The 19,908-nt window shown below is 32.1% G+C and overlaps 2 protein-coding genes across 3 annotated transcripts; one reads left to right on the plus strand and one right to left on the minus strand.

Annotated features, from left to right (window-relative positions):
- Window positions 1–2,525: 2,525 nt before the first annotated feature.
- LOC131650989 (uncharacterized) lies at window positions 2,526–6,749 on the minus strand. Its single transcript, XM_058920683.1, has 5 exons — window positions 6,587–6,749; window positions 6,073–6,263; window positions 5,028–5,126; window positions 2,736–2,747; window positions 2,526–2,624 (listed from the first exon to the last, which is right to left on the minus strand). Exons 1-5 carry the CDS (start codon window positions 6,747–6,749, stop codon window positions 2,526–2,528), a joined length of 564 nt encoding a protein of 187 aa, XP_058776666.1.
- Window positions 6,750–16,846: 10,097 nt separating this feature from the next.
- Window positions 16,847–19,908, plus strand: LOC131647792 (uncharacterized). Of its 2 annotated transcripts, none has more exons than XM_058917627.1 (4): window positions 16,847–16,919; window positions 17,007–17,089; window positions 17,225–17,329; window positions 19,649–19,908. In XM_058917627.1, exons 2-4 carry the CDS (start codon window positions 17,021–17,023, stop codon window positions 19,688–19,690), a joined length of 216 nt encoding a protein of 71 aa, XP_058773610.1. In that variant the 5' UTR covers window positions 16,847–16,919; window positions 17,007–17,020; the 3' UTR covers window positions 19,691–19,908. The 2 variants fall into 2 exon arrangements, with proteins under 2 accessions (XP_058773610.1, XP_058773612.1); XM_058917629.1 differs by having other exon boundaries at window positions 17,011–17,089.

The following is a 19,908-nucleotide window of genomic DNA, read 5'->3' on the forward strand; positions in this document are numbered from 1 at the left end:
CATGCTCGCATGAAAGGACTCCAATATTTTCTTGAATTTCAAATGGTTCCTATTCAATTAATAAATAATAATTAATGAGTACATTAAATTTATAAATATTTTAGAAAAAAAATTGATTTCGAATTGTCAATCGTGAAATTAGTGAAAATATTAAGTAAAATGAAATTTGTTGTTGAAATATCATACCTGACATATAATGCAAGTATCAGATTCTTGATCGTCGGATGGTAACTCCTCCAAATTAATACTTATTTTGTATGCTTTTGTCTTCAGTAGAGTAGTGATTGTTTCCTCTGATAAATTAGTTTTAACACTACCAATACTCTCACCCAGTTCAAGAAGTTCCTATATAATCAACAATTCAAACATAGACTTTTTTAATTTTTTGTGTAACCTCTTAATTTAAAGAATTTCTATATTGATAAGATAAATATAATTGACCTCATAAGACATGTCTTCAATGTTCAAACGCATTCCTCTATATGGATCAACCCGATTTTCCACTTCTTCATTTAAAATAGCAATATCCTATAAAAATGAAGTTCAATTGATAAGTAAGTATACATGTTATACTAAAATAATCAATAATTATATGAAACCTAGGAAGCACAAACATCAAGACATATGGCCATGTTTGAAGGTGTCCAAGGAGGCCTACATTATAGAACCTCACAATTTTTTATGATTAATATCCTATAAAAATGAAGTTCAATTGATAAGTAAATATATATATTCTAATAAAATAGACGCACAGACTCTGACACGGACGTCAGAACATTATATATATTCTGACACGGACGTCAGAACACATGGTCATCGTTGAAGGTGTGCAGGGAGGCATACAACACAGGACCTCACACTTTTTATGATTAAGCTATAGAAAAAAGGGCCTTCGTATACATGTATATGGCTAATTTATGCTTAAATATGGTCTGTTAAAAAACTTCCACAACTCAAGGAAAGTTAACTCCAACTTCTTACATATGGCATCTCAAAAGTTTGAGACGACTCTGCTTGGACATGACGCAGACACATATACTCAGACATTGATAATGTAAAAAAATATAGGACACTAACACCGCTACATATATGATAGTATTTGAGGTTCACTTGTGCATCTATTATTTAGAGAGTCAAAACTATTCTAATAAAAATTAATATATTTAATTCTTCATCGATAACATTATTTCAATACATATTTAACCTTTTTAGATGTGTGTGAGATTTGTTCATAAAATCTATAAGGCATGTTAAAACAGAGAAAAAAACATATTTTTATAAAAAACTTGTCGGGATTTTCCATTACATGTTGTATGAGTGTTATACAAGTGTCATACACTGATTCTAGAGTGTGAAAGAAAAAAACCATTTTTCTAGAAGATACTTGTATGATATTTCTGACACTTGTTTGTCTTTTCCAACACGTATCATATGACTGTCGGACATTAATAAGTGTTGGACACTGCGACACGTCTACTCCTAGAGGTGTATGTGCTTTATATCATGAAAATATATTAAGTAGTGCTATGAACACTCTTTCAAATACTCACTCTATTATTGAGTGATATTACAAGATTATCTTGGAATGAAAGAAACAAGACATTTCACCATAGACGTATATGCATAAAACTCATAAATAAGTATGTATGAAATTAATGTAAATCATTATGTATGTGAATGAGTAGCATATGTGAGCTAGCATTCATGATAATCTATAAATATATGAGCCATGACATTATAATGAATTAGCTTTCATGAATACAAAATTCCAATGAAGTTAAAAATTATAATGCTATCTTAGTACTATTTGCCTAGTTGATCCCTTGCACTCTCTAACTACCCTAACTTATTTATGTTACATTCTCACCAATCCCAAGGCACGTAACTGTCTCTTCTTCCTTGAGTCGCCATAGCTGAAAATCTGCAAGTTGCTCAAGCTATACCACTTGGAAGCATGTTCCATAATCCATAGAACTTTGTGACCAATGCATCTGAATCGTTTTCCTCACACCAATTTGGACAAAAACCATCGATCAAGTTGCATGAGAATAACTCTGTTATGGAATCAATAGGTGGGGGTATCACTCTCGCTCAAAGAATTCACAAAATAGTTGTAAACCCTCAAATTCCACAGAATTTCAAGGTCGTGCAAGATCAAGATGAAGATAGAGTTTTAAACAAGTATGAAGCATGGATAGTGCAAGATCGAGCTATCTTCATATGGATACTCTCTAACATTTCAGAATCAGTTTTACCTCATGTTTTATCCTGCAAACATGCATTTGAAGTTTGGAACAAGATCCACAAGTATTTCAATGTGCACATGAAAGCTTGAGTTAGGAAACTTCGTGTTGAACTAAAATCCATCAAGAAAGGTAATAAATCTATCAATGAATATGTTCTACGTGTTAAAGTCATTTCCAATTTGATGCTTGTAGTTGGAAATGTTGTTTTGGAGCAAGATTACATTGATTATATTCTTGATGGACTTCCTGAGGAATATAATCCATTTGTAATGCAAATTTCTAGCACATCTGAGCCTTAATCTTTCTACAATGTGGAAGCTCTCCTCTATGTTTAGGAGGCCTAACTTGAAATTCTTTTACAAGAATTGGTTGTGTCATCTATATTTTCACATATAGCACATGAAAATCATTAAACATGTGGTGTGCGTGAAAGTGCTCCAAGCAATTGTGGTAGAGGATGCATGACATGTGGTTGAGGATGTGCCTCACCTGGAACATGACCTACATGTCAATTATACGGTAAATATGGATATGTTATAGTTGATCGGTGTCATAGGTTTGATGAGAAACTTACACCTACACAAACACAGTCGACAACACCAGAGTTTTTGGACACTTCTACTAATAAACTTGAAGCCTTAACTTTTGATCCTCAACAAATAACTATGATGCAAATTGGATATGGTTATTCTTTTATAGGATACATGCTCCTCTTACCTCAATTGTTTATAGAGCTCCTTTGAATTTAGGAGCCTGCACCTTTTCCCTCTAGTTTTGGCTTTCTTTACTACATTTCCTTTATTGATGCATATACCAAGCACACATGGATTTACTTCTTGAAGCAGAAGTTTGAAGCATTTTATGTTTTCAAATTATTTTTGAAAATTTTCCAAACTCAGCTTCACACCAATATTAAGGCCTTACAATTAAATTATGGGGGAGAATTTAGGCCTTTCACCAAGTACCTAACTAAGCTGGGCATTTTACACAGGCTTACTTGTCCACGCACCTCTCACCAAAATTTAACAGTGGAAATGAAACATAAGAACATTGTAGAAATAGACCTTATATTGTTATCACATGCTTTCATTCCTCCCTAATTTGGGAACATATTTTTGAAACATCAGTTCATGTCATCAATAGGTTACCATTTGCTGGTCTTCCAAAACTTCAACCCCCTTTATCATGCCTTGTACCACGAGCTATCTAGTTATGACACTCTCAAAGTGTTTGGTTGTGCATGTTTTCCCTTACACAGACCTTACAACAAACACAAGTTAGAATTTAGAAGTTAATAGTGTGTATTTATTAGTATTTCATATCACCATATAGGGTAAAAATGCTTGAATAAGACTAGCAAAATAATCATATCAAAATATTCCATTTTTCATGAACACTCATTTTCTTTTTCTGTATTGTTTTCCTCTAAAACTAATATTATTGCCTTGAGTCACTTCCTTTTCCATAATTGTATTCAACTAAAGTGTCTCACACACCTGGCATTAGTCTAGTGGATAATGTTCCATCTCCTTTTATAGTAGTTAAGAGTCTGTCATCTATTCCAACATTTGGTAACCAATCCAATCCAATGTCATAACTTATTCCTAAACCTGGTTCACCTCAAAGTAATTCTCACAGCACTTCTAAAATGTCTCAATCCATTCAACCAAGCCCGACACCTCCAGACATTCAAGTCAATTCTAACACCTTATCCAACATCATGCCTAGTTCTCATGATTCCACTAATGTTACTAGCCCGATACAATCATTCTCACGCTCCTTACATAACTCTTCCCTCTCTTAAGTTCTTCAGTTCAATGAACATCCAATATTAAATAGATCCAAAAAAGACCATTCTAAACCCAATGATCTTCTCACACAAGTGGAACCAACATCCATTAAACAAGCTATATCTCAACTATCTTGGCTTTAGATTGTGCAAATTGAATATGACGCAATGTTGGCTAATCATTCTTGGACAGTGACCACTTTCCCACATCATAGAAAACTTGTGAGGTGCAAGTGGGTATTCAAAGTGAAAGAATCCCAATGTAAATGTGAATAAATACAAAGCTAGGCTTTTTGATAAAGGATAAAATCAAAATTTTGGTTTTTATTTTACTGAGACATTTTATCCTGTTGGCAAGCCAACTACTATTCGAGTGATTCTTACTCTGACTCTTATAAACAAATGGGAACTACAATAGATTGATATAAACAATGCATTTCCTAATGACTCCTTACATGAGGAAGTATATATGTCTCAACCACCTGAGATTGAGAAACAAAATCATTCACTCGTTTTTAAGTTACATAAAGCCTTATACGGGCTTAAGGAATCTCCTAGGGCCTGATACGAGAATTTAACTCAGGAACTAGTTCGCTTTTGCTTCACTCATAGAAAATGTGATCACTCCCTCTTTATTAGATCTCATTAAGGTATTACTCTCTATGTGGTTGTATATGTCTATGATCTCTTAATCACATGTTCCTCGTCTACTTTGGTTCACAAACTCATTGATTTACTCCATGTTACTTTTGCTCTTAAGAAGTTAGGCATTCCTGAATACTTTCTAGGCATTGAAATCAAGTATTTGTCTACATAAATTCTACTTCATAATCAAGAAAAATGTATCTGAGACCTTCTTACACCATCCAAAATGTGTAATGCCAATGGTGTCACTACTCATTTTCTAAGAAACTGCAAACTCAATAAACATGGATCATCCTCTCTCTCTCTCTCTCTCACACACACACACTCTCTCACACACAGAGCCTTACTTGTTTCACTTCATTATTGGAGCACTTCAATATGTGACCCTCACGAGACCAGATATTGCTTTCCGTGTCAATAAAGCTTGTCAATTCATGACAATTCCTCTGGAATCACATTGGTAAACTGTCAAATGGATCCTTAGTATAAGTTCTACTATTAACAATGGTTTCTTATTGTCTCCAGCTCCCCCTTCTTGAAAATATTCACTACGTGCTTATAGTGATTCACACTGGGGATTGATCTAGATGATCATCGCTCTACATCAGGATCATGTATCTTCTTTGGCTTGAATCTTGCCTCATGGAGCTCTAAGAAAAAACCACTTGTCATCATATCAACTACGGAGGCTGAGTATCGTGCCATGGCGTACACGACATCTGACTTAATTTAGTTGGAGTTATTTCTCACTGGACTTGTCATTTCATTCCTTCCTCATACGCTCTTGTGTCACCATCTCAGCGCGGTTCTTCTGTCACATAATCTTATTCTTCATGCGCATACTAAGCATATTACGCTTGACATCTATTTCGTACGTGAAAGGTTATATCAAAACACGTGAAAATTCAACATGTTCCAAGTTAATTGCAAGTTGTTGATACACTGATGAAACCTCTTACCAAAAATGCATTCCAAGAGCTTCACATCAAGCTCAAAGTCGTGGTTTTCACCCCTCCATGATCTTGTGAGGGAGTATTAGAAGTATATGCATGAAACATGTCATTGCATATGCATGAGTAACATAAGTGAGCTAGCATGCATGAAACTCTATAAATAATATAGGGGCCATGACATTGTAATGAATCTAATATCATGAATGCAAAAGTGAAATGAAGTTCAAAACCATATTTTTATCAGGTGAAAAATATATATGTGGATTCCTCACTTTAGAAATGTGTTCCACATAAAAGGGTGGGACTCACATGTATTTTATCCAATAAAAAATTAACTGTTAGGGAAAGAGAGTGTTCGTAACAAAATTAAAATGTATTTATTTTATGTCAAGAATACTCTAAAGCATACCCTATGAAATTGAAAATTTTGAAAGCTTGCCTGTGGTGGGACTACAACACCATGTGGAGGATTTGGTGGAACTCCATGCATAGGAATTGTTGGGAGATCATACCGACGACGTTGATGTCGGAAGATAGGACGATGAGATAATCTTATGCCAATTGTTTCACTATAGTATCTCTGAAAACCCATATTTGCACTCTCTAATAAACTTTCATTTGTATTAGGTGCTGAAAAATTATAACAAGACAATAAATTGAGTTTCTCATGTGCTCACTTTAATAAAATCACTTTACTTATAAAAAAAACAATCTTAAATAAACCAGCATAACAAATCCAAAGAAATGCTTCAATGTTAAACACATCACATATAGGAGAATCATGTATGCATTTATACAATCTTAAATTTTTTAAAAATAGCTTTGCATAATTTTTTTAAAATTTGAAAGATTTTTTTATGTGGTCATAAATATGTATATTATGTTTTCTAGAACTCTAAATGAAGAATATAAACAACAAAAAAGGATAACATATAATTAAAAGAAAGATTTACCTTGAACATTAAACAAAGGCTGAAAGGGAAATGCTGGATTATCCCTAGTAACAACTTCATTAGCATGTCTTGAATTGGAGGAAGAAGCAGAAGATCTGGCCAAAGTATTAGGAGATTGGCGATTTCTTCTAACTCTTTTGGGTGGACCTCTAGCATCATCCATGAAATTATTTGAGCCTTCTTAAACGACAAAAAAAAAATCAATTAATCATTTGAATAATATCCTATTTGCATTTTTTTCATACAAAAGTCACTAATAATTCATACATAATAACAGTATTTAAGTAACTATTTTCTAAGGAAATAAGATCAAGTGTATTCATCTACTTGATGACATAATTAATCACAAATAATAGTTTGATATTTCAATTTAAAAAAATTTCCAATAAATATTTGATAAACTTTGCATGTATTAAGACACAAAATTATATGTTTTAAATAAACTAAAGATTATAAAAATCGACTTTGATTCAACTGTTAAAATCTATGTAATAACTTATAATTCTTCAATTAAAATTTCAAGATTATTGGTCTTGTCATGGTTTATATAGATTTCAAGATTTTGCAACATAATTCCAAGTCTTTATTATAAAAAAGACCTAACTCTTACACTATTTTAAAATAAAATCCAAAATTCCCCTCATAAATGTAATGATCATCAAATCTTCGATTAAATCAATAAATTGCTTGATCTACACATATATAAAATCATAATCTATTATACTAAGATCCCTTAGATGTCTCAAGATTTGGTTGTTTGGATTTTAACAAATTTATATCATGGTGTTTTTCCGTCGAATTTGATATTTTTAAACAAACATACATGTGATCTTCAATTTATTTAGAATTGTTTCAACACTAACTATACCATAGTCTAATCTAATAGTATATGGATTTAGAATTTGTATATGAATTGTTTCAACACTAACAATTTATTTAGAATTTGTATCATTGGAATCGAGATTGACAAAATAAAATATAAAAAGAAAATAAGAAAAGTGATTGAAAAAACTATAAGATACTCACAGTGATCTAGCAAGGCGATAACGAATCTTTTGATGACTAGAAATGAATAGAAGAAAGAATGGTGAAAATAAAATATTTAAATGAGATGATCTTAGATCTAGTCGGATATCATCTAGAATAAATTTGTGGTGGTCAAAAATTCGATAAAAATACTATGGGCGCAATTGTTTTATGGAAAAAAGAAAATGAGATAGCTTGTTTTTATTTTTATAAATTAATATAAAGTTTCATCAAAAGGGGTCGAGAATAGGGGTATGAAGCTCAAAACAATCTAAATAAAAATGATTTCAAAAAATTATAAATTATAAAAAAAAATTAAATATTATTGAATGTATGTTAAGATGTTATTTTGTGAAAACTGTTCGACTTGAATCAAATTTCGGACTTTTTTTCAAAAGAGATTACATCAAACATATTATAAATTAATGTTTACCATGTATTATAATATTTAATAAAAATAGAAATTGTAATCCAAAGATTAATCCAAATATCATTCTTATTTTTAAATATTACTTTTTATTATATAGGTTATATATTACATTAAATATATTATTTTATAATATTAATAAAATATAATATATAATTTGGAGATTTCAAAATTAATCTAAATCAAACGGGATTAGATTAAATTTTTGTCTCAAAATTATTTTAAATTGTTCCGCAAACACTTTTAATTGAGTAATTTTATCAAAACCGATTCAAACTGGAGCATGAACATCTCTAATTAAAAATATCATGTCATAAAGAAGAGATTTATAATTATTTGTATGTCTATATTAAAATATATTTTAAAAGAATTAAAAATATAGATCTAAATATAAAATTAAAAGTAGTATATGCTATAGCATTAAAAAATTGATATTTTTCAACATTTATAAGACAATTATTATTATTTATGTAAGGAAAAAGTTTATAATTACTTTTTCATTTATACTAAATATTTTTTAAAATAAATATGACTCAAACCATCAAATATTTATTATTCTTTTGTCTTTTAATTTATCTTTCACATACTATTAATAAAAAATGATTTTATAAAAAACAATCATAATTTTGTTTTTTTATACATCAATAATTACAAATCGTAATATCTGCGAAATAGTCAAAAATTAATTAGAATAAAAAACTAAAGGGTTAAATATATTTTTGGTCCCTATAAAAGTTTGAACTTTCATTTTTAGTCCCTCTTAAAAAAATAATATATTTTAATCCTCATAAAAAATTTATGCATACAGTTTTAATCCTTGCTATTTTCTAAAATTTTAAAAACTGTTTTATTATCCTTAAACTTTCAAATTTTTGAAATTTTTTTCATACATGTTTAGAATACAATAAAATATTTCTTTACCAAATTTTAGAATTTTTTAATCTAAGAAAAATTAAATATGAATTTTTTAAATTTCAAAAGATAATGATAAAAGTACTGAAAACCTCGACTTAGAAATCAAATTTTGAGTTTCTTTTTTTCAGAGGAACTTTTTATAACGTTTTAAACATGTCTTCAAAATAATCATTCAAAAATACATATTGGTTTAATAGGAGGGACTAAAATTACATGCATAAAGTTTTTATAGGGACTAAAAAATACTTTTTTTAATAGGGACTAAAAATGAAAGTTGAAATATTTATATGGATAAAAACATAGTTAATCCAAAACTAAAATTATTTTATCAATAATCATCTTTTTTTTAAAGGTAATTTCTTTTTTAAATAAAAAAATAGGTGAGATATTTTAATTTTTAAAGTATTTTTATCATTTCACTATGAATTAAATTAATTAATTTTATTTTCATAAAAACATAATTTTTAATATGTTAATATGAAATATTTTCATGTACCAAAAAAAAATACTCAAAATGCAATATATCCTTTTTTGACTTTAAACTTTATTTAAATTAAGAATAGTTATTTATTTCTTAAGTGATTTTTCAAATGAGTTTTGTATTACTTTTTTATATATATTATTTACATATGTGGATATTTTCAGGTTTTTCCTTAAATAGTTGTTAACATTATTAGTATTTTTCTTTTCAGATGGTGAACATTATTAACTATCAGTGTATAATTTAATATTATATCATAGGTAAAGTATTCATTTTAGTTCCTTAACTATATTCTTGGGTTTATATTGGTCTCTTAATTATTTTTCGTGTCACCTTGGTCATTTAACTTTTAAAATATTTTATTTTAGTTATTTTTGTCTAATTAGCGACGAATGTTTTTTGAAATCGGTCGCTAAATCCGTCTCAAATTAGACAAAAAGGACTAAAATGAAACGTTTTAGAAGTTAAGGGGCCAAGGTAACATGAAAAAAAAATAAGGGATCAATCTGAATCTAAGTGTATAGTTCGGAACTTGAAAATAATGTGATGTGTGCGAATTGGAAATTTTGCGTGTATAGTTAAGGGATCAATCTGAATCTAAGTGTATAGTTAAGGGATCAAAATTAATATTTTGCCTATATTTTAATAATTATTAAAATCAATAATATAATATATTTAGGGTGTGTTTGGTTCGAAGTAGATGGAGGGAAGGGGATGGGAGGGGAGGGGAAATTTTTAATTAAATATGTTTGGTTCAAATTTAAGGAGGGGAAGGGAGGGGAGGGGAGGGGAGCAAAATCCCTCCAAACCTCACTTTTTGCGTTCCTCCGAATTGGGGGAATTTGGAGGGGAGGGGAGGGAATCTGACTTTTAAAACGTAAAAAATTATTATATTTACTAAAATATCCTCAATTTAATTTTAATATTTCAATTTTTTTTTCGTGTTAATGCTTCTCTTCTATGTGAGTTTTCTCGATTATTTCCATCAACTTATTATAACTATTATCCACCTTCAAATTTTTTTCAAAATTTTTTAACTTAATACAAATCATAATCATTACATTATTTTTATAATTTTTTTAATATTTATTTATGTTATTTTTTCTTCTAGTTTTGTTATTTATCCTATTACATTTTCTTTATATCAAATTTTAAATCATTTACTTTATTTTATTTTTTTGTTTATTCATTTTATTAGAAATTTAAATTATTAGTTTTAATAATAACTTATTTTATGTATTTGTTTTGTTAGATGATTCATCACTATTTAAAAATTATTATTAGCATATAGTTTCATTTGTGTCAGAGAGTTATAATATGAATCAAGTGTACTCAGTTTATTAACGTTATGGTAAATTATAACATTTTAGTCCGTAAATATTAAAAAAATTATTACCAAAATAACATTTATGAAATTTTCATATTTGAATATTATATCACTTATATAAGATTATAAGGGTAAAAATGTAATTTATTTATAAAACTCCTCCCCTCCCCTCCTGAACCAAACATATTTTTAATTAAAATCCCTCCCTTCCCCTCCCCTCTCTTATTTTGAACCAAACACTTATTTGATTAAAAAAAATCCCTCACCTCCCCTCCCCTCCCCTTCCCTCCTTTAAATCTCCTCCCCTCCCCTCCCCCTCATTTGAACCAAACACACCCTTAAGCTTAATTTGAATTTCAAATATATTTTATTTATTTAATTATTTTTTTAAGATAGAAATTAAATAGATAAAATTCATGAATTTTCTCATAAAAAATAGGCAAAATATCCTTTTTGATCCCTTAAGTATACTTCGAGGTCCATTCTGGTCCCTTATCTTTAAAAATTGTCAAAATAATCCTTTAATTATTCAAAAAGGTACACGTTAGTCCTTTCCGTCCAATTTTTTGTAACGGCGTCTATTTTTTCATGCTGGCATTTGACGTGGCATATGTTTAATAGCAAGGTCATCAAAATTCTAAAAAAATTCTAAAATTTTGCCTTAAACCTAGATTCGAACTCAGGCTACATTGATTGCAAAGAAACTAACTTTCCACTGGGCTACTTAGTCATTGATGATTAATTTTACATTCAACTTTGTTATCAAGTAAATCGTTATTAATCACTCTTCTTCGTCAATTCCACAACCTTGACAAACCGTAACTTCACCATTCTTTCTTCAACCCATTCCATAACCACAGTAACCTAACCTCCATTAACATCAAAATGAAGGACAACCCTTTTTGCAATTTTTAGATCTGCAATTATTTTGATATTTGGATCTCCAAAATCTAACCTTCACAAACCAAATTTTTAGATCTGCAATTTCAATCTAGTTCTTATTCTCATTATTTCTCCAATTTCAATCCTCAAAGTTCTCTTAGATTTACAAATTTTCGAGCACAACCCATTATACCCTTTTGCAAAAAAAGTTCGATTTTGGAAGTTAGAAGGGTTTGAGAGTGTGAAGAGACGAAGAATCTGGGTATTTGGTTAAAGTTGTGGTAAATCTGGGTTTTCAGTATAAATTTGAGTTTTCACTTTATGTGTATAAATCTGGGTTTTTACTTACGGCGAGAAAGGTAGCCAGAAGATCTTGATCGCGAATAGAGGCGAAATTGTTGTTCGTGTTATTTGTACTGCTTATGAATTAGGGATTCCTTGTGTTTCTGTTTTAAGTGAAAAAGTTGCATTGGGTTATGCAGGTGCTAAGGACTAGACCATGTCTTATTCTATTTGCTTCTTTTTCTGCCGGATCAAAAGCTTGTCTATACAAATTATTTCAGGTAATTTCAGGCATCCAATTTTTTAAGAAGATCTACAAACAACATCCATCTAATTGCAGAGATGAAATAAAATAAACTTGAATGGAATAATTAATAATATCATATATGTAAATGTTTGATTGTTGGTGTTGTTGGGTTCGTAGGAAAATTTTGGGCAACCTATGTTGATGATGATTCTATTTGGTTTGAGTGGAGAAAGACACGGTTTTATTCCACTAAGTTTGTAAGATATTCAAATAAGTGTGAAGTGGTGTAGTGGTTTGATAGCCTGTTAAGCAACCAAGAGATCAAGTGTTCGAATCCTGGCTGCTACAAATATTTTTAGACATTTTCTGGATATTTAATGACCTCACATGCCACACGTATAACCAACTGGACATTTAATGACCTCACATGCCACACGTATAACCAACTGGACATTTAATGACCTCACATGCCACACGTATAACCAACTGGACAGAAAGGGTCAAGTCAGATGCCACACAAACAAAAGTTGACGGAAAGGACTAACGTGTACCTTTTTGAATAATTAAAGTATTTGCATACGTATTTAGCCATTTTCAGTTGATTTTGTAAAAGAGCAAAAAAGTATCAGAAAATGTGTGGCCACAATTGAGCCAAAAAACAAACTCATTGCGGCAAGATGAAAAGTGATCGCGGCACAATTTGTTTCTCACACAACACATTGTGGTGAGATAAAAAGACATTGTGGCGCGATGTGACATATTTACTGACACGTTTTGACTTTTATAAATAGGAAAAAAACGGAGAGGAGAAGGGGTTGGACTATTGTGGCACATAATTTTGACGGTGAAGCAAAGTTTGAAACTCTAGAACGATGGTTTTCATTGTTGGAAGCCAAATTCTAACCTGCTTACAAATTAGATGACTTCCGGTTATACCTCTCCTAGGTCTTGTATTGAGCTATTAACCAAAATGGGAATATCGTACTATTACGTTTCCCTTAACATATGGACATAGTATAGGCTATCATTTCAATTTCATTACTCAAAAACATATACACGTGTTATGACGATTTCGTTTACTTCAAAGCATAACACTTACAATATTACGTTCCATTTCAAATGAAACAATGCTTATCCAACAAGGAAAACAATATGAATTATTATGGTTTCACAACATCGAAACATAATGCTCATACTATTACGATTTCATTATCAATGAAGCATACACGATATCCAAAGTTGAATGAAACTTAAGCTATTACGACCCCAATCATCGTTGAAGCATAGCCTACTTCATACATTGTGGTTTCATTCACTAATAAAACATATTTCTCCAATGGAAACAAGAATAAAGAATTTTGGTTTCATGTTATAAATGAAACATAACATGCATACCAATCTTATAGGGCACATACTATTTCAGTTTCAATAGCTATTGAAACATACAACGTCAATGTTATACAAACATAACTATTACGGTTCCAACATGTGATGAGCCTAACATATATTTCATGGTGAAGGATAATCCAATCAATTCTTCAATCAATCACCGCCTTCCTAATTCAATTCTATTTTCCATAACTCAAGGTAATCAAGGAAGGAATACATGGTATACACAACAAAAGACACAATTAGGGAAAAAAGGAAAATAGTTGGCCAAATGAAGTGGCCTGCTACAACTCGTAGCAAGGTGATGTCCACGCCCCATGCAAATCTCCATCTGGTGTGACTTCATCATTGCTAGTCACTTCATAGTCTTGAAGTCTTGTTGAACACACTCTAGTTCTTTGAGGTCTTTGGTTTGTAATAACCACACCCTCTTCGACTTCGACTATGTCGGGAATGTCAGAAACTTCTTCAATTGGAATATCTGCAATTTCTTATACTTCAACTTCATCAGTTTCTTCGTTGAAGTCATAGCTCATCAATGACTTGTTAATTGAATTACCAGAATTCCAATCCCAAGCACGATTTTCATCAATCACAATATCTCGACTCATCACGATCTTCTCATTAATTGGATTGAACAACTGGTATGCACCAGTTTTACGATATCCTACCAGAATCATAGGGTCACTCTTGTCATCAAGCTTCCTTCGTCTCGCATCAGGAACATGCTTGTAACAAATAGAGCCAAACACCTTTAGATGACTCACTGATAGTCATTTGCCACTCCACACTTCTTTTGGAACCTTGTTCAATTTCTTGGAAGGGCACTTGTACAGAATATAAACAACAATGGAAACAACTTCACCCCATGAGGATTTTGGCAAATTCTTTTGCTTTAGCATGCATATCGACATATCCAATATGGTCCTGTTTCTTCTTTCTTCAATTCCATTATGTTAAGGCGTATAAGGAGTAGTTATCGTATAATCGACACCATGTTTTGCATAAAACTCTTCAAATAACTTGGATGTGTATTCGCCATCTCCATCTCGCAGAACTTTCATCTTCTTCTCACTCTGGTTTTCAACAAGCCTTTTGAATCTCTTAAAGATTTCAAATACTTCGTACTTTAGTTTATTGAGTGACCTAGAACTCAAATGATCTAAACTTCAAATGCCACAACCAACTATCCTTGTTGTCGACAATTATTTTCAAGCATTGTACCTCTATCGAACTGATCATAGTCTTAAATGCCCGATTCTACAACAACGGAGATTTTAAGACCAAATTAAGCTCCATATTTCATTACAACGGATAAACCTTTTTCGACTAGTTGTCCAACACTTAGTAGATTGCACTTCATACCAGGTACATAAAATACATCTTTGATCAAGGCTTTTGCAACATTGCTCCTTTGAAAAACAATGTTGCTAGTACCTTATGCTTGCAATGAGCTATTATCAGCAAGTTTGACCTTACTCTTCTTCGACTCGTCGAAATCTACTACCGCTCATTTCGGCCAATCATGTGATTCGAGCAGTTAGAGTCGAGGAATCAGATCTTGGATTCAACATGGTTATCTGCAACTACAGCCATAATAACCACCATATCATTTGAATCATCTGAATCTTGACGTGCAAGGTTCGCTCATTCGTCCTTGCTTTTTGTTGATCCTTTGTCTTTCCAGTACCGATAATTATTAGCCAAGTGACCCCACTTTTCACAGTTATAGCACTACACACCTTTTTTATCTTCTTTGTCTTTCTGATGGTTTCCTCCTCCTCTTTTCATGGATTCAGAAGCCCTATCGTCGATTTTATTCTTGTGAGGATTCGACCAAGACTCTGAGTCTTGTCGGTTTTGCCTTTGAATTTGTTGGAACCACCATTCTTCTTCCATGTTTGAGCCTGTAGTGCTTGTATCGAATCTTGAACCCATTTCCTTTCAACAATCCTAATCTCACCCGCCTCCAACAAACCAACCAAATCTTCCAATTTTAAGTTTTCAAGATTGTTGGATTCTTGAATGGCTACGATAACGTGATCAAAGTGGGAGGTCAACGTACGCATTACCTTCTCAACTATCATCTTATCAGTTAGAGTTTCACCACAGCCTTTCATGATATGGACAAGATTATGCACCTTCGACACAAATCCTGCAATCTTTTCATCTTCTCCCATCTACAGTAATTCATATTGCTGTTGCAAAGTTTGCAATTTGACAACTTTGACTTTTTCACCTCCTTCATAGTACTTGACAAGAATATCTCATGCCTCCTTCGCCGATTCAGCATAAGAGATCTTATCAAAATTCTCTGAATCTATCGCCGATTGAATGCAAGATGCATCTTTGCCATCTTTCTTATTCGCCTCATTGTGTGCAGTTTTCTACACGTCGTTTGCATTCCGAGCAAGCTCAGAAACATTGTTTTTGACTACTTCTAGGGATTCATGAAAATCGAACAAGGACTTCATCTGCTTGCTCCATCGGTTCCAATTTTTGTCGTCAAGAATTGGAAGAAAATTCAGAATTCCGTTAGTATCATTCATCATTGCAGCAATTGATGCACGTTCCCTAGAAACACAACCACTAACGTGAAGTTCTTGAAAACACGATCAAGAACACGAACCGGAAGCTCTATATACCAATTTGTTAGTGTATGAGACACTTTTAATGAGGAGAGAATAAGGAAAATAAGGATTGATATTATTGAATTGTATTGTACAAACTGATTTACAAACTATGTATATTTATATACCATTAACTTGTATTCTAAGTAGGTTCTAATTTGGCTTGGGCTTGAATTACTCAATTTAGATTAGAATACAAGTTGATTTAAATTATTATACATTAATATATTTATTGTTGATACAAATAAATGATAATAAATTTATTGTTGATACAAATATTTGTATAAATAGAAAAAAATTTATTATTATACAAATATTTATAAACGGTAAAAAATATATAGTTGATAAGTAAGTTCTCAAAACTTATTGAATCATATTTCAATTTAAAAGTTGATTTAAATTCTTAATCTATATATCTATGATTATGCGAATGTTTATAATTATAATTATGAAACAAATTTCAGAAGTTAACAAATGAAAATGAAAAATGAAATAGTGCGAGCTTAATATGAATCCAAACTGTTGTACAAACCATTGACATTTTTTTTAGCTTCGTTCTAATTAGATATTTAATTTAAAAAGATTTTAAACCGGGTCGGGTCGGGTCGAAAACATCCACGGAATAAACCACTTTAGAAAAACCGTCTGGGCTTTTCCAGAATCGCTTCTTCAAAACAAAGTACACAGAGGAAAAGTTTCTTCCTTTCTGCGAAAAAAGCGTTTCAAGGTTCAATCTTTCTTCGTGTTAATATTCAATTTCATTTTTTTTTTCGATTTTGATTATTGATGTTGATTTTTAATTCTCATGTTTAAGATAGGTGAAGAACAATGGCCAAGTCTTGCAAGGGATTGGCCATGGAGCTTGTGAAGTGTCTCAGTGAATCTGATTGTGTTAAGGTTCGGTCTGTTTGTTCTATTTTTGTGATGCTGTTGAATTTTGAAATGATTTATTTTTTATATTAGTGTGATTTGTGCAATGTTTGATTTTGATTGTTTTTGATGTTGAATGGATTGTGTGTTGTTGGTAAATAGGTTGAGAATAGATCGTACAGGGATTGTGCTGGAGAGAAGTGTCCATCAATATCAAGCGAGTGTGTAGGACTCAGGGAAACCTATTTCAATTGCAAAAGAGGCCAGGCAAGTTTTTATTATTTCTTGTCTTCATCATGTTATCTTGTTAGCTCTTAGGTCTGTAGCACCGGCACCTCTGTAAAAAAGTGTGCGACACTTGTGATTACGTGTCAGTGTCGGTATCGTTTTTCCTGTTTCCGTCGTGCTTCATAGCTTGTTAGTTGTTATATATATGTGGACTTTTAGATAGTTATTACCTCCTTAAGTGGGTTAGTTGGTTTGAGTTGGTTAGTTAGATTTTATTTTTGTTTGTTTATGCTAAGTTGCTAACCAACTATTGTATAGACTTGTATAAGTAATAGAATTCTATTACAAAATTTTAGTTTTTCCAAATTTCACTCTACCGGTCTTCCTTACAACTGGTATCAGAGCTACATGTGGGGTTCGATATAGAAATTGTCTATGTATAAGTGACACTTATGATGGAAGATGTGCCTGGTGTTCGACACGTGTTGTGTTGGACACTGACATGACTTGGACACATGTGACTACTTTCAATTCATTCATTTAAAAATATATATTATTGGGGTCGACTTGTCAATGTCAAGTACAGAGTCAGTGTCTGGTTTAGTGCCTCATAGAAAATTGTAGTTTCTTCTATGTGAATGAAAGAAAACAAGAAACAATAGAAATTCATGGCCGATGGGAGCAACTTCCTGCAATCCCATGGTTTGATGGCCACTGACTAGTAGGAAACTCTTATGGAGAGTCTCCTTTGATTGGAGGAGTATTGGAACTTGATGGAAACTAGGATTCTGTTTCTCCCTGTCGTAGCAACTTTAAAACAGGTCAAGATTGTCTAAGAGAGGGCAGGAATATCAAAGTTCTACAAAGGTTAAAGGCACTTGGTTGCAAGCCCTTAGGAGGGATCATGAAATTCTTGGAATAAGGAACAGAAAACTGGTTTGATGATTGTTTTTTTGCAAGAACTCTTGCAATTGTGAACAGAATGAAGATTCGTGATGAGAAGATGGAGCAACATATGATTGCCTAAAAAATCCTCAGCTTTGTGACTGCAAGATTTGATTATGGGGTATGATATTTTGAGGAGTCGAGCAATGTAACCACCGTGTCCATTGACTGGTCTCTCTTGGTGCTCAAGCAACGGATGAAAGGCCAAAATGGAGAACTAGCCCTTACAATCTCCAATGCTAGACGGGGCAGGAGGAAGATGCTGGGGTCGCAGGGGAAGAGATAGAGGAAGACAACCCTTTAACAAAGAGTTGGTGGAATGTTACAAATGCAACAAGTTGAGGCAATACCAATGTCCTAGTAGGGAAGGGATTGCCAACTATGTAAACTTTGATGAAGAGGAGATGATGCTCATGACATCTACAGAGGCTACAAATACCACAATTGAGGGAAACAAGTGGTTTATTTATCATTCTGAAAGAGGCCTTATTTCTATCTTCCTGTTTGCAAAAAATGAGTGCAGACAGCGCTCAATTGTGACTCTAGAGATATGGTCATATCAGCATTAAAGGCTTGAGAATTTCTTCGCATTAGGAGATTGAGTCATTTGAAAGCTTCTTAGAGACTTCATCTTGTGTCATTCTAACATCTCTGGACCCGTCAAACCTGAATCAAATGGAAAATAAGAGGTATTTCATCATCACCTTTTTTGATGACTGAAGTACCAAAACATGGGTTTAGTTCCTTGGAATAGACGGGTGGAGAATACACTTCCTCAGTATTTGATGTATTTTGCAGAACTAATGGCATTAAAAGACAACTCCACCGTGACATTACAGTCCATAGTAGAATGAAGTAGTATAAAGGAAAAATAGAACCTGCAATGGTTATGGTTAGACTTAGAGGTATGTTCTTAGAAAAAGAGGTTCCTGAAGAATTTTGGATAATATACATGCTTTAGTGGTAAAGGATACCGCACTGCACCCGAGGAGGCTTGGAATGGTTAGTCCGTCATTTCAAGTATTTGGGCGGATTATACATATTAATGTGCACACACTCTAAGAAAGAAATTGGACCACAAGAACATCAGGTGTGTTATCTTGGAAGTCAATGACAGACCTAGGTAGAATTAGACATTAAGTGGCTCAAAATGACAGGATGTGTAACAAAACTGGTTGCAAAATGCAATTCTGTTTAAAGGAGGATATGTTAATAGTTGTAATTTAGTTAGCTTAGTCAGTTATTAACCGCTAAAGTGGGTTGTTTATGATCTTAAAAGATTTCAAATTGGTAAGTATGCGTGTTGTTGCATATATTTGGTGAAGAAAATGAATAGCTTTTATGTTAGTATTAATGTGTAAGCTTCAGTTCAGCATGATATTGAAACTAAACAGCTATTTTTCTCCTTTTCAGATTGATATGAGAGCAAGGATTCGTGGAAACAAAGGGTATTAATGAATGCCATAAATTGGAAAACTGTGGTATTGTACTGTCCAGTTATGATACCCAAGATGAAGCCAACTCAAAGTAAAAGATGAGAATGAATCAGAGAGAATGCAGACTAATAATTGTTTGATTCATGGCATTTTAAGTTTTCATGCACATGAAAAAATGTACTTTGTTACGGTAGAAAAATTAGTATAAAACTCAAGTCAGAGTTTCAATTTTTTAAA

The sequence above is a fragment of the Vicia villosa genome, linkage group LG2 (genome assembly GCF_029867415.1).
Source record: "Vicia villosa cultivar HV-30 ecotype Madison, WI linkage group LG2, Vvil1.0, whole genome shotgun sequence".
Taxonomy (NCBI): Eukaryota; Viridiplantae; Streptophyta; class Magnoliopsida; order Fabales; family Fabaceae; genus Vicia; species Vicia villosa.